Raw genomic sequence first — 15,226 nt, 5'->3', positions numbered from 1 at the left:
TTCATATATATGTGATGAATGGATAAAGAAGATGTGGTAATATATAGCTTCCCTGTTGGCTCTGCTGGTAAAGAATCTGCCTTCAGTGCTAGAGACCTGAGCTCAATCCCTGGGTTAGGAAGATCCCCTGGAGAAGGGAAAGGCTATCCACTCCAGTATTCTGGCCTGGAGAACTCCATGGACTGTATAATCCATGTGGTCGTATGGAATACTACTCAGCCATAAAATGAATGAAGTTCTGTCATCTGCAGCAACATGGATGGACCTAGAGATCATCATACTGGCACTATATTGCATCTTAATCATGTCCCTCATCTGGTGTGTTTTAGCTTTTGACTTTGTTTAGTGAGTTATGGTTTCCATCTTTCTTAAAGGGCCAGTACAGTAAAATTACCTTCCGGACACCTCTCTATCTTGGTGGAGCTCCCAGTGCTTACTGGTTGGTGAGAGCAACAGGGACAAACCGAGGCTTTCAAGGCTGTGTGCAGTCACTCACTGTTAATGGGAAGAGAGTGGACTTGAGGCCCTGGCCACTGGGGAAAGCTCTCAGCGGGGCCGATGTGGGTAAGTGGTTGAAAGTGGGTGGTATGCTCTGGTGGATTGCTTTTCTGGTTTGGGTCGAGGGTGGTTAATACAGAGCTTCAGGAGGGAGGTGAGCTGAGAAGTGAGGTTGGTGCTCTGAGGACATGATGACCTTGAATCTGAACACCAAGACGTGGTAAATAAGACCAAGGGTGCACCAAACCCTTGGCTGTGCCTTGCTGCCATCTTGGCCTTCTTCAAGAAATGCAGTCTGGTCCCATCTGATGAGGCAATGACAATTGAGCCCTTCTACCCTTCTTCATCCAGTCCAGTGGAAAAACCAGTGCAATAATGTGGAAAGATCTTTTGTATACTCTCTGCTTCTAAAAGAAGTGGTCACATTCTAATTTTGACCACAGTACCAAATGCATTATTATAGCCCTCTCATTTACCCCTCACACTGACTCTAGGAAGTAGAAATTATTACTACATTCATTTTATACAAGAAGGCACTGGGGCTTGTAAAAGTTGAAGAATTTACCCAAAAGAGGGCAGAACTAGGTTTGTGGGGTTTTTTTCTATTTTCTTTTTTTTAAATTAAGACTTGATTGAGTAGTTTAAGGTTCACAGCAAAATTGACAGGAAGGTGCAGATATTTCCTATATGCCCTCTGTCCCCACACATGTATATCCCCTTCCCCCAATATCAACATCCCCCATCAGAGTGTTTCTGGTGTGCCGCAAAGTGATTTCACTATACATATATACAATAATTTGCATTTGTTAATCCCAAACTACCAATCCATCCCTCTCCCACCCCTCTCCTCCTTGACAACCACAAGTCTGTTCTCTATGTCTGTGAATCTGTTTCTGTTTTCTAGATAAGTTCATTGTTTTGTATCTTAGAATCCACATATAAGTGATATCATATGGTATTTGTCTTTCTCTGTCTGACTTACTTCACTTAGTATGATAATCTCTAGGTCCATCCATGTTGCTTCAGATGACAGAACTTCATCCTTTTTATGACTAAGTAGTATTCCACTGTATATATACATACCACATCTTCTTTATCTATTCATCTGCCATTGGACATTTTGGTTGTTTCTATGTCTTAGCTTTTGTAAATGGTGCTGCTATGAACAGAGGAATGCATGTATCTTTTTGGATTATAGTTTTGTCCAGATATATGCCCAAGAGTGGGATTACTCAATCATATGGTAGCTCCATTTTCAGTTTTTTGAAGAACGTCTGTACTGTTTTCCACAGTAACTGCACCAATTTGCATTCCTGTCAGTAGTGAAGGAGGGTTTCCTTTTCTCCACACTCTCTCCAGTATTATTATTTGTATACATTTCAATGTTTGGTCCATTTTTAATTGGGTTGTTTATTTTCTTATTAGTGAGTTTTAAGAGTTCTTTATATGTTTTGGATACAGTTCTTCATTAGATGTGTTTTTTGCAAGTATTTTCTTCCAGTCTGGTTTGTCTTCTCAGTCCCTGACATTGTCTTTCAGAGAGAAGAAGTTTTTAGTTTTAATGAAGTTTATCTTATCAATTATTTCTTTCACAGATTGTGCCTTTGGTATTATATCTAAAAAGCCATCACCTTACCCAAGGACATCTAGGTTTTCACCTATGTTATCTTCTATGAGTTTTATAGCTTAATGTTTACATTTAGGTCTGTGATCCATTTTGAGTTAATTTTTGTCAAGTTTGTAAGGTCTGTGTCTAGATTCATTTTGTGTGTGTGTGATTGCCCAGTTGTTCCAGAACCATTTGTTGAAAAACCTAAGATTGCTTTTAAAGCAATAAGGACATTTATTCCATAACTGAAGGCAGCTGATAGATAATTTTAAGGTTGGTTAATTCAGTGACTGTTTTAGTTGGTTAGGGCCACCGTAACAAAATACCACAGACTAGGCGATTTAGACAACAGAAATTCATTTTCATCCAGTTCAGGAGGCTGGAAATTCAGGATCAGTACACTGGCAGGTTTGGTTTCTCCTGAGGCCTCTCTCCTTGGCTTGTTGATGGCCATCTTCTCACGGTGTCCTCGTGTGGCCTTCCGTCTCTGCCGGACTCCCCGTGTCTCTCCCTCTTCTGATAAGGACACCAGTCAGATTGGAGTAGGGCTCACTCACATGACTTCAGTTAAACCTTAATTACCTTTCAAAAGGTGGTATCTCCAAATACAGTCCCATTGGGAGTTAGGGCTTCAACCTATGAATTTGGGGAGGACATGGTTCAGTCCCTCTTAGTGACTCAGTAATGTCAGATCTCTGGGTTGGTGTCTCTAGTTCTCTTGTTTTTCACTCATAATCCCAAGATGGGCCACAACTCTGAGCATCATATCCTCATATGACATTGTCATGGCAAGATATGGCAAGTCCTTTTCTTGGGTCTCTCTGTTCTCCATCTTCAAGATGTTCTTCTGAAAGAATGCATGATGAATACCACATTCCTGCAACCTAGGCTCTACTGTCACATTTGGCTGCATTTGCTTTACCACATGGGCTTCCCTGGTGGCTCAGTGGGTAAAGAATCTGCCTGCAGTGCGGGAGACCTGGGTTCGATCCCTGGGTTGGGAAGATCCGCTGGAGGAGGGCTTGGCAACCCACTCTACTATTCTTTCCTGAAGAATTCCACAGATAGAGGAGCCTGGGAGGCTGCAGTCCCTGGGGTCACAAAGAGTTGGACATGACTGAGCCACTAAGTGCGCACGCACACACACTTCTCCACGTATGATCCTATTCCACCCTCTCTCCATTCCTGAATCAGAGCTGTTTGGTACTCATAACTCCAGGTATAGTTGGTTTATTTTGTTTCCTTGTTTTATAGCTGATTAGCTGAGCACCTGCTACTTATACCCACCATTTGGAATAACTTTATTCTCCTCAAAATAAAAGCTGTGACAAACCTTGACAGCATATTAAAAAGGAGAGACATTAATTTGCCAACAAAAGTTCATATAATCAAAGCTATGGTTTTTCCAGTAGTCATCTACAGATATGAGAGTTGGACCATAAAGAAGGCTGAGCACCAAAGAATTGATGCTTTGGAACTGTGGTGTTGGAGAAGACTCTTGAGAGTCCCTGGACAGCAAGGAGATCAAACCAGTCAATCCTAAAGGAAATCAGTCCTGAATATTCATTGGAAGGACTGATGCTAAAGCTGAAGCTCCAATACTTTGGCCACCTGATGGGAAGAGCTCACTCATTAGAGAAGACCCTGATGCTGAGAAAGACTGAAGGCAGGAAGGGAAAGGGATGACAGAGGATGAAATGGTTGGATGGCATCACTGACTCAATGGACATGAGTTTGAGCAACTCTGGGAGATGGTGAAGGACAGGGAAGCCTGGTGTGCTGTAGTCCATGGGGCTGCAAAGAGTTGGACATGACTGAGTGTAACAACCTCAAAATTCCTACAGTAGGTGCTATGATTAGCCTCAATGTTTACAGATGAGAGCTGGTGCTTCAGAACAGTTAAATAACTTGCCTAAGGTCACACAGCTAGTAGATGGTAAAGCTGATGGTGACCTCAGTAATTCTGGCTCAGTGTCTGCCCTCTTAACCACATCTGCCACATCAAAGCCTCCTGAATTGGCTTCAAATTGCTTCCTTCTACTTTTCTTACTCCTAAAGGTGATACTGAAATTAAAAGATGCTTACTCCTTGGAAGGAAAGTTATGACCAACCTAGACAGCATATTAAAAAGCAGAGACATTACTTTGCCAACAAAGGTCCATCTAGTCAAGGCCATGGTTTTTCCAGTGGTCATGTATGGATGTGAGAGTTAGACTGTGAAGAAAGCAGAGCACTGAAGAATTGATGCTTTTGAACTGCAGTGTTGGAGAAGACTCTTGAGAGTCCCTTGGACTGCAGGGAGATCCAACCAGTCCATCCTAAAGGAGATCAGTCCTGGGTGTTCATTGGAAGGACTGATGCTGAAGGTGAAACTCCAATATTTTGGCTACCTGATGCGAAGAGTGGACTCATTGGAAAAGACCCTGATGCTGGGAGGGATTGGGGGCGGGAGGAGAAGGGGATGACAGAGGATGAGATGGCTGGATGGCATCACCGACTCAATAGACATGAGTTTGAGTAATCTCCAGGAGTTGGTGATGGACAGGGAGGCCTGGCGTGCTGTGATTCATGGGGTCGCAAAGAGTTGGACACGACTGAGTGACTGAACTGAACTGAACTGAACTGAAAGATGATACTATTGTTAAAAATACAAACAATCATGTTTACTTGAAAGGAAAAGATTATTTACTTCTTGTTATTCCCTATGTTACTTTTCCCCTCAGTTGATCACTTAGTCAAGCAAACAGTCAACAGTAATAACTAGAACGATTATAAAGGCACCCACTGTGGTAATGTAGGAACCAGCAGGCCCATCAGAAGTCTCCTGTGGTGTAGAAGGGGCTGAACTCTGAAGGTAGGTTGCCTGGATTTGGTAGATCAAATCCAGATAGTTAACTGGTTCGGGACTCAGTAGCCCATCTTTGGGATTCCCTGGTGGCTCAGATGGTAAAGAGTCTGCCTGCAATATAGGACACCCGGGTTTGATTCCTGGGTTGGAAAGATACTCTGGGGAAGGGAATGGCTACCTACTCCAGTATTCTTGCCTAGAGAATCCATGGACAGAGGAGCCTGGCGGGCTACAGTCCATGGGGTCGCAAAGTTGATACCACTGATACCACAAACAACAGAGTTTACTTGAAAGAAAAAGATCACTCTCCTCTTGTTATTCCCTATGTTACTTTCTCCAACTGAGAAACTAATACTTTTGCCCCATCTATAAACAGTAACTGCCTTTATAAGAGTGTCTTGTCTAGATGAGTCATGGTGCATATACAGCACTTAGAATAAAGCCTCGCACATCGCAAATATGTTGTAAATGTTTCCTGTTGTTATTATTAATAATAATGTGGCTTCAGTTTATTAATAACAATAATCACAGCGTATAAGTTGTTACTTCTTTCTTCATTGAACTATCAGGGAAATAGCCCTGAAGGACAGGTCTGGCAATCTCAGGGCTGCAGAAACCTCTGACAAGAAGTTAAGAAGTTGCAAATTTGAGCAAGGGCTAATTCCTGACAGTGTTTTAAATTCTACAATACCAACCTCTCCATTGAGTGGATAAGGCAGGAGGGTCCACCTTGCGGGCTCTGGGCTCCCTGGGCATGTGAAAAGTGAAGTGAAGTGAAAAGTTGCTCAGTCATATCTGACTCTTTGCGACCCCATGAACTGTAGCCCACCAGGCTCCTCCATCCATGGAATTTTCTAGGCAAGAGTACTGGAGTGGGTTGCCATTTCCTTCTCCAGGGGATCTTCCCAACCCGGGGATCAAACCTGGGTCTCCTGCATTGCGGGCAGACGCTTTGCCATCTGAGCCACCAGGGCTCCCTGGGCATCAGTTCAATTCAGTCGCTCAGTCGTGTCCAACTCTTTGCGACCCCATGAATCACAGCACGCCAGGCCTCCCTGTCCATCACCAACTCCTGGAGATTACTCAAACTCATGTCCATTGAGTCGGTGATACCATCCAGCCATCTCATCCTCTGTCGTCCCCTTCTCCTCATGTCCCCAATCCCTCCCAGCATCAGGGTCTTTTCCAATGAGTCAGCTCTTTACATCAGGTGGCCAAAGTATTGGAGTTTCATCTTCAGCATCAGTTCTTCCGGTGAACACCCAGGACTGATCTCCTTTAGAATGGACTGGTTGGATCTCCTTGCAGTCCAAGGGACTCTCAAGAGTCTTCTCCAACGCCGCAGTTCAAAAGCATCAATTTTTCAGTGCTCAGCTTTCTTCACAGTCCAACTCTCACATCCATACATGACCACTGGAAAAACCATGGCCTTGACTAGATGGACCTTTGTTGGCAAAGTAATGTCTCTGCTTTTTAATATGCTATCTAGGTTGGTCATAACTTTCCTTCCAAGAGTAAGCGTCTTTTAATTTCATGGCTGCAATCACCATCTGCAATGATTTATGGGCTTATTATTATATGAATCTTAATGGCAGGCATTGGTCACATGACCTTTTTTCATTTCTTCCCATTTTTTTTCTCTGTGATAGAACAGGGCTAGCTATCCTTTCTCACCCTCCCTATTTGCTTCCCTTTGAGTGTGTTCTGTTGAAGTCCAAGTTCCTATAAGTTAATGTGGTCTCAGCACAGTGGAGACTGGGCTCTTGTAAACAGCGGTAATTTCCGGTGGAGATGCAGACTTCCAGAAGAGGGTGAGGACAGTTGCAAGTCATGGCTCCTCCCTCCGATGTCTAACTTGGCCTTGATGTCTTCAACCTCAATGTTTTCTCTCTCCCACCTCCCCCGCCCCCCCACTAAAGCCATTTCTAAGGGGCCTTTCATTACTCAACCCGTCCTGCCTCATTGCCTTCATTAAATTTTTTCCAGTTAGTGGACTCTCTCTGAACTCACATTTTAGAATAGTCAGCAATCTCAGCAAAATTTTGCAAACTTTGGCCCAGTGTTTTCTTTTATTATTTCCACCCAAAATCTCCAACCTAAACCACCACCACTCACTTTTTCCAATCCCATCTTGAATCCCCACACCCTGCTGTGTCATGCAGGCACCTCCCCAAATTATTTGAGATTCGTGAAGTCTGCAGGGGCCATGGGTCACACTATGGTTTATCACCCTCTTACTCTTTCTTCCACTCAATAAATACTTAAGCTCCTGCTTAGTGCTGGTCACAGCTGTAGGTGCTTAGGATAAAGGAGTGAACAAGACAGAATCCCAGCTCATTCCTCCTGTAGTTGCCATGCATGTGTGTGTGTGTGTGTGTGTGTGTGTGTGCATGCTAAGTTGCTTCAGTTGTGACCAACTCTGTAACCCCATGGACTGTAGCCTGCCAGGCTCCTCTGTCCATGGGATTCTCCAGGCAAGAAAACTGGAGTGGGTTGCCATTTCCTCCTCCAGATGTTCCCGACCCAGGGATCAAACCCATTTCTCTTATGTTTCCTGCACTGGCAGGCAGGTTCTTTACCACTAGCACCACCTGGGAAGCCTGTACCTGCCGTGAGGAGGGACCAAATTAATCAAATAATCATCACTTGAGACATGTAAAATTACAATTTGGAGTCAGTGTTACAAAGGGAAAGTGCAATGCTAATGTATTATAGGGGGATTTATGGGGTGGGGGTCAAGAAAAGCATTTCTGAGGATGTAATATGAAGTTGATATCTCAAGCAAAAGTAGGAGGTAGAAAGCAGAGATGAGAGGGAAGTGCGTTCCAGGCTGAGGAAATGGTCTGTCCCAGTGGAAATGTGTTTGTGGGGGTGTGGGTCTCATGATCTAGTTTGTGTTTTGGAAAGATCCCTCTGACTACAGACAGCTTATCGGAAGGGGTCTTCCTTCCTGGGGGTGCATGTAGACCAGTTGGGAGGCTGTACAGTAGTTCAGATTGGAGATGATGGGTTTTGATCGAGGGTAAGAGGAATGGCAGACTCGTCAGAGCTTTAGGAGAGGAAATAGACAAGCCTCATTGTTGGGCTGGGTGGGAGACGAGGGGCAGGGAGCCTGCCCACTGTCTACGTCTGCTTAGTGTACTCCATCCCACCCTCTCTTTCCTCCACGAATACCTCATCTCTCTCCTGCCCCTCACTTCATTATCTTGCATAAACCCACACAACAGCCGGTGGATAGTAGGTGTCAGTGTCAGTTATTTTATGTGTTGGTGCCTATACACGTGGTCTTGCAGCTCCTTCCTCATGCTCTCAGAGTTGAGAGTTCTAACACTAACCTGTTCATCTCCGCTCTGCACACCCCCCTTCCCTATATTCCTGGGACCTTGCTGCCAGGATTGTTACTTCTCAATAACCCAAGGTTACTTAACCTTCTGTGTGCCATGACCCCTTTGGCAGTCTGGTAAAGTCCATGGAACTCTTCTCAGAAGGATGTTTTCAAATGCAGAAAACAGTATGCCTGATAAGAAACAATTTTATATTGAAATAAAACTATATAATAAGTTTTGCTATTATAGTGCTGTATGTTTCTTTTCTTAATGAGCACTTTTAAAGAGATTTTAAAATCGATTTATTTTTGGCTGCGCTGGGTCTTGGTTGCTATGCGCGAGCTTTCTCTAGTTGCGGTGAATGGGGGCAACTGTCTAGTTGTAGTACACGCCTTCTCATTGCGGTGGCTTCTCTTGTTGCGGAGCACAGGCTCCAGGATGCACGGGCTCAGTAGTTGTGGGCCATGGACTTCGTTGCTCCCTGGCATGTGGGATATTCCCAGACCAGGGATCAAACCCGTGTCCCCTGGATTGGCAGATGGATTCTTAACCACTGAACCACCAGGCAAATCCCTATACGATTCTTTATTAAAGCATTAAAGACATGATTCTTCAACGGTGGGTGCAATACCTACCATGCTTTCAAAGGAGTGATGAGCATCAGTGAGATTTTGAAATACCGGCAATGATACCTCCCTGAGCTTCTGGGAACCCACCTTGTCTGGATCCTCTGGGTCCTTTGTCTTGTCTCACTTTGTCTTCTCTGCTGGCTCCTCTCCCTTCCTTGGTGCTGGGAGTTCCAGGGGCCCTTCCATACTGTCCTCTGTCAAGGAGCCCATCTGTTCCTGGTGTCAGGTTCACCCCCAAGTTGTTGCTGTCCCGCCAGCCCTCACCTGTGTGCAGGATGTCTTCCTGCCCTGGTGTCCAGCAGCAGACACTTCCACCATCACCTCATGTTTAAACTGAACAAAAGACAGCTTCTCCTCCGCTCCTTGGAAGCCCGGTCCTGTTCCCAGCCTCCCTATTTTTTTCCCTCTTGCCTCTCTCCTTTCCATCTTCCAAGCTAGAAGCCTTGGGGTTTACGCTGGAGTCTTCCTCCACCTTCAGCCTCTCAGAATGAACTGGCTCCTCCTCCTTGCCCTGTGGCTCTTTGATTGTTCCCTTTCTCTTCGTTTCCTCTGCCATCAGCCTCTCCAGCTGTGGTTTTCCTCCCTGTGGGCATTTCTCCTCTTCCCCACCCTCATCACTCACAATCCATCATGCATACCATTGCCAGCAAGGTCTTGCTGAAACACTGCTTTCATCAAGTAAACATCTCTGGCTGGCTTTCGAGCCCCCTCCCTGTCACCTCCCACCCGTAAAAAAATAGTTACAAAGCAAATGTGCGAGAGAATTGTTCCCGTGTATATCTAAGATAAACCAAGGACCCCACTTCCTCCTGTGACACCGGCACTCTCTGAGAAAGACTCCCGCCAAGGAGACGGGTGGAACCAGAGGACCTGTGAGAGTTTGGCTCCCTAAAGCCAAGTGAGCCTCTCTGTGGATGCTGGAGAAGTTCTCAGGGCTATGGCTGAAGAAAAACACCAGCGGTCACTTCTTTGCCTGAACTTGCAGTGCCCCCCACCCGCAGCTGGAATTCCCACCCGGCTGGAGAGGCGCGCCATCTGGAAGGGCTGAAATGAAACTGTGTTATCAGGTCCTGAAGTCGGTCTCCTCTCCTGGGTACACAGTGGGCCAAGCCCTTCCCCCTCCTCCTGAGGAGGCTTTGGGAGAAGAAAAGACTGGATCAGTTCAATCAACACAGATGACTGATGAGAAAAGGATAAGAGACTCATCTTGCTGAGAAGATGAGTTGATGCCCCTCTTTTCTTCCATCCTGAGAAAACGTGCTTCAGACTCACCTGTGTTGTTCTGGGCCAGGTTGTGACCCATCTGCCTAATTTATTTCTTATACACAAGGAGAAAAGGAAGAGCAGAGAAGCAGAAGAAAAGCAACCCAGGAAAAGTTAGCTTGTTTTCATTTCATCTGGCTGACTACACTTGAAAATGACCAAGAGTACCTTTTATGGGTGTCTCCAGTGTGTATTTGTAGAGAGAACTAAGCCATCTGATGTTGAAGCTTTCAGCACTTTTTACTTCTGGTCACCTTCCTGTCCCTCATGAGACTATAACTTGGGGCTGAGAAATAAGGATTCTGGAACCCCCTGCTAACCCCCGCTCCCTCTCTGCTCCTGTCAGAGGAGTTGACAGCCCAGGCAGTTAATAAGCTTCGACAAGGCTCCTTACCTCCCTCTGTGCTTATCTTGCCCACCTCTGCGTTCAGCCAACAAGGCGGGCAGCACTTAAGGTAATTGAGGCCACATAAATGAGAAGGCTTTTTAACATAAAGCCTCTGCTGACATTGGAGGCATGGAAACACTCTTGTGGGAACAACAGTGAGGTGAATTACAGCAGAAACAGCTCCGTCATCCCTGTCAGGGTTCATAAAATTGCCCTGTAGTTTATTGTTTGATTTACTGTCTCCACCCTGTTTTAAGGCATCTGTGTGGCTTCTCATAAAGAATAAACCAAAATCAGATTAAAATGAAGGGAAGGGTCCACATCTCCTGAAAGCTAGTGTGCAGTTGTGCAGAGGAGCTGATCAACAGGAGAAGGGCATGAGCTGTTATTTGTTCAGAATCGCAAGCAGTGGGCCTGGCCAGTCTCGGACAGGTTCACTTGATGAATCAGCTTTGTAATTCCCGTTCTGTATTTAGGGGAGTGCAGCAGTGGAATCTGTGATGAAGCCTCGTGCATCAATGGTGGCACCTGCACGGCGAGCAAAGCCGATTCCTACATTTGCCTCTGTCCCCTGGGCTTTCGAGGTCGACACTGTGAAGATGGTGAGCAAGATGCAAATTGGTGGCGATTTCTGTCTCCGTTGTGAATTCCTGTTGGTATAATTTTTCATCAATGCATATTTAGCAAGGTTCCACATATTTTTATGGGATTGACGTTGCTTTGTTGGGAGGGATGGGAGAATCTTTTTTCAAACCAGGTGGAAGTGTCTTTAGATGTCAAAGTGGCAAACTGGCCAAAAGACAAGTTCATTTTATGATGTTCCTGGGCCGATGCTTTGGTGAGCTCCTCTTGGCCCTCAAATAACTCTGAAAAGCCTATATGTGTGTGGTTTGTGTCAGAATTTGAAGCATTTCACAGCTCAGGCTCCTTAGAATATCTGACAGTTGGGAGAAAATGCCGGAAAGCCATTCACAGAAACATTAACTCTGTGATGTTTCTTTTTCTTTGTACTGTTCTGCTGAATTAATCTACTTCTCAATGCTGTATTGATTATTAATATATATGCATATATATGTATACATACATGCAAACATACATGCACAGACAAATACACACAATAATATTGGAAGTTTCTAAAAAGATTTTGCAAAAAATCAAGCAGGGATGAAAAAGCTTTATCTTTTCTACCAGTGATTCAGATTTGGCCCTAAGACACCATCATCCTAGAGAAAAGTTTTTTTTTTTTTTAACACTGTATAATTTCAAATCTCTTGTCACCTCGAAGAGGGTGTTGTGAGTCAGAGTAAGGAAGAGCTGTTCTATTCCATCTTCGTATGTCTGTAGCCTCACATACTGAAGTTTGGTCCTTGCTCACATCGCTGCAGGTCAGTGGGAGAGGGGTGGCTCTGTTCCACACAGTCATTCAGGGATGCCTTCTAGTGGCCCGCTAGGATCTTAGAACCCTCCATTGATTCCCACATCCAGCCAGTAGGTGAGGAAGAGAGAGCGAGTGGAGGATGGAAGGAAGCTCTAGGGGCCAGACCTGGAATGTTGTGTACTATCCGCCCCCCTGCCCACATTCCACTGGCCAGAGCTCAGCTATACCACCCACTTCTCTTCAGAGCAGCTGAGAAATATCCTTGAGTTCTATACCCAGGAGGCAAAGAAGATGGCTAGTTCCAGCACGAAGGCGTTTCTAAACCATGCACTTGCTTTTTCAGCTTTCACCTTGACCGTTCCTCAGTTCAGAGAGTCTCTGAGGTCCTACGCTGCAACCCCCTGGCCGCTGGAGCCCCGGCATTACCTTTCCTTCATGGAATTTGAGATCACATTTCGGCCGGATTCGGAAGACGGCGTGCTCCTGTATAGTTATGACACCGGCAGCAAAGACTTCCTGTCTATCAACATGGCAGGGGGCCACGTGGAGTTCCGCTTTGACTGTGGCTCTGGGACTGGTGTTCTCAGGTAAGGGCTAAGGCTGTCAGGGGCTCTCCTCCCTTCGATAGCCACTTCGAAGAAAGATTTGTCTTCAACCAGTTGACTGTCTTCCTGTCTTCTGTATACAGTTGTCTTTTCTGAAACCTGTCCTGATTAATACAGATGATGTGCTTCCTAGAGATCATGCTTTCCTGGGGGCACGGTTTCCTTTTCTCAAATAACTACCTGCTGCTGCTGCTGCTAAGTCACTTCAGTCGTGTCCAACTCTGTGCGACCCCATAGACAGCAGCCCACCAGGCTCCTCTGTCCCTGGGATTCTCCAGGCAAGAATACTGGAGTGGGTTGCCATTTCCTTCTCCAATGCATGAAAGTGAAAAGTGAAAGTGAAGTCGCTCAGTCGTGTCCGACTCTTAGCTACCCCATGGACTACAGCCTACCAGGCTCCTCTGTCCATGGGATTTTCCAGGCAAGAGTACTGGAGTGGGCAAATAACTACCTAGCAGGTAGCGAATCTCTGCTTCGAACTATGGAAAATGGGCTGGCCTCAGATGGGGGTAAACCGTCATCCTCTCCACCTGAGATCATGCAACACAATCAGCAGAAACTTCATAAACTGTCAATCAGTACCTTGCTCAGAGCATCACTTGGTGAGCACTTGGCAAATACATAACAACTAGTTGAAAAAGTAGGGATTTACCAGGTGGAGCTAGTGCTAAAGAACCTGCCTGCCAATGCACAAAACTTAAGAGACACAGGTTCGATCCCTAGATCAGGAAGGTCCCCTAGAGAAGGAAATGACAACCCACTCTAGTATTCTTGCCTGGGAAATCCCATGGACAGAGGAGCTTGTTGGGCTACAGTCCATGGGGTTGCAGAGAGCAGACAAGACTGAAGTGACATAGCATGCATGCAGTAGAAGTGTAATGAACAGAAACGTCCTTGGTGGCCTCACATTTTTTTTTTTCTTTTTGGCCATTGGAAATGGAGTGCATCACAGCCACATTCACTTTGAAACATTAAATCATTATTCATCTGCCCTATTTCCCACAAATGTTCTATTGGCAGAAGCTTACCAAGTCATTTCCATTAGATTAAGAGGATTTCAAAGGGACACCAACTTCCTCACCAGCCTTGAATGAACACACTGGCATTACATTATACATTCTCACATTCGAATAAGTGCATAACTGTCACATAATCATGGTGTGACATGATGTCACCTTAAATATCACTGATCGGTTTTCAATCGATTGGGGTGGTCTCACTTTAAATTGTAACTTTCCTCTTGCATTATTTCTTTGATGGCAACTAGTTATTTAGCATGGCTCTTACCATTCTTCATATAAAGAAGCTGACAGAGAATCACCAGTGATTGCAAGGACCCTTCCCTGACCAGTATGGTCAAAAAGGCTGTGTGATGACTGATTTCAGTGGCAAGGAGTAACTAAGTGCTTCTAAAGGGCTTGCTAGTGTCTGTGGACTTGGTTCTGGGTTATTAAAACTTTCCCTCTGTTACCTAGTTTGTACTGTTCATCAACTCAGCAGATCGATTGTTCCCATAGAATGTGGTAGCATCTCTGTGAATCCCTCAGAGCCTGCAGTTGGAGGTGCAGGTGTTTTTCTTATTTGTTTATGTTTCCCTCTTCTAACTGTGTTCCTCCCATGGGAGTTTTTACCTTCTAGCCAGAGGCCTGCTGATCTAATGCACACACGCTTCTTGTTCTACATTTCAAGAAATCTCCTCCTTTGAAACTCACTAGGGTGTTGTGTTCAACAGTGCCCTGCAGCAGGAAATTGGTTAGTCTTTGTTGTTGTTTTAAAGGAAATTGTGGGCTGTATTCAATCACAATTCATGTTGCTAGACTGTCATCTCTAGAAAGAGTTCTTTGTGAAGTGTTACAATCATGAAGTGAAAGTGAAAGTTGCTCAGTTGTGCCTGACTCTTTGCGACCCTATGGACTATACAGTCCATGGAATTCTCTAGGCCAGAATACTGGAGTGGGTAGCCCTTTTCTTCTCCAGGGGATCTTCCCAATCCAGAGATTGAACCCAAGCCCACATTGCAGGCAGATTCTTTACCAGCTGAGCCACAAGGGAAGCCATGCATTGCCCTTAATTGCTGATCATTTTTCCTGGCTAATGGAAAGTGCTTACTGCCTTAGGTTTCAACAGTTCTTTAAAAGTACAGTTCATTCTTGTCCTTAAGGTTGAACTCCTACACATCAGTGACACCTCCCACCTTGGGGAATGGACAAATATTTTTGTGTCTCTGGTTATGCAAGAACATCCTGTGTCTCAAGACAACTTTGGTGGGTATTTAATTGATTCAATTTACATATGATTATGCAAAACAGCCTAAATAACTCACTCAGAACAATTTGTCAAGTCAAGAAAGGAAGAAGACACCTTGAATATCACCTTGTACTTTCAAATGGCTTCTTCCTGGATAAGGAATGACTGGAAGGGGCTGGAGAGGGTTGTGGACCATCAGCCCTCCTCCTGAACAAATTGCCCCCTGCCCTCTGCACATCTGCAGCAGCAGCTCTAGCTTCGGAGTCACAGACACGTGGAACCTTAGAAATCCAGCATTTCTCCCTTTCATAATTTGGTGCCTATTTTTGATGAGGTGTTTTTAATTTTTTTTTTAAACATAAATTATTCCTTCCCTGCTTGTCAGGAAAGGTGCCTGGAAAAAAAAATCTTTAGCATTAGGTGTGATGAAAAGGA

The 15,226-nt window shown here is 45.0% G+C and overlaps 1 protein-coding gene across 1 annotated transcript in view; it reads left to right on the top strand.

Moving 5' to 3' along the window:
• Positions 1 to 15,226, top strand: part of EGFLAM (EGF like, fibronectin type III and laminin G domains) — a 191,142-nt gene that overhangs the window by 139,497 nt on the left and 36,419 nt on the right. The window contains exons 13-15 of the mRNA XM_061129917.1: positions 375 to 564; positions 11,038 to 11,163; positions 12,283 to 12,526. Coding sequence (XP_060985900.1) covers positions 375 to 564; positions 11,038 to 11,163; positions 12,283 to 12,526 — 560 coding nt within the window. The remainder of the gene's footprint in view (positions 1 to 374; positions 565 to 11,037; positions 11,164 to 12,282; positions 12,527 to 15,226) is intronic.

This window comes from Dama dama, chromosome 25, assembly GCF_033118175.1.
Source record: "Dama dama isolate Ldn47 chromosome 25, ASM3311817v1, whole genome shotgun sequence".
Classification (NCBI taxonomy): Eukaryota; Metazoa; Chordata; class Mammalia; order Artiodactyla; family Cervidae; genus Dama; species Dama dama.
The sequence above is the reverse complement of the archived record's forward strand: the minus strand, read 5'-3'. Positions and strand labels throughout refer to the sequence as shown.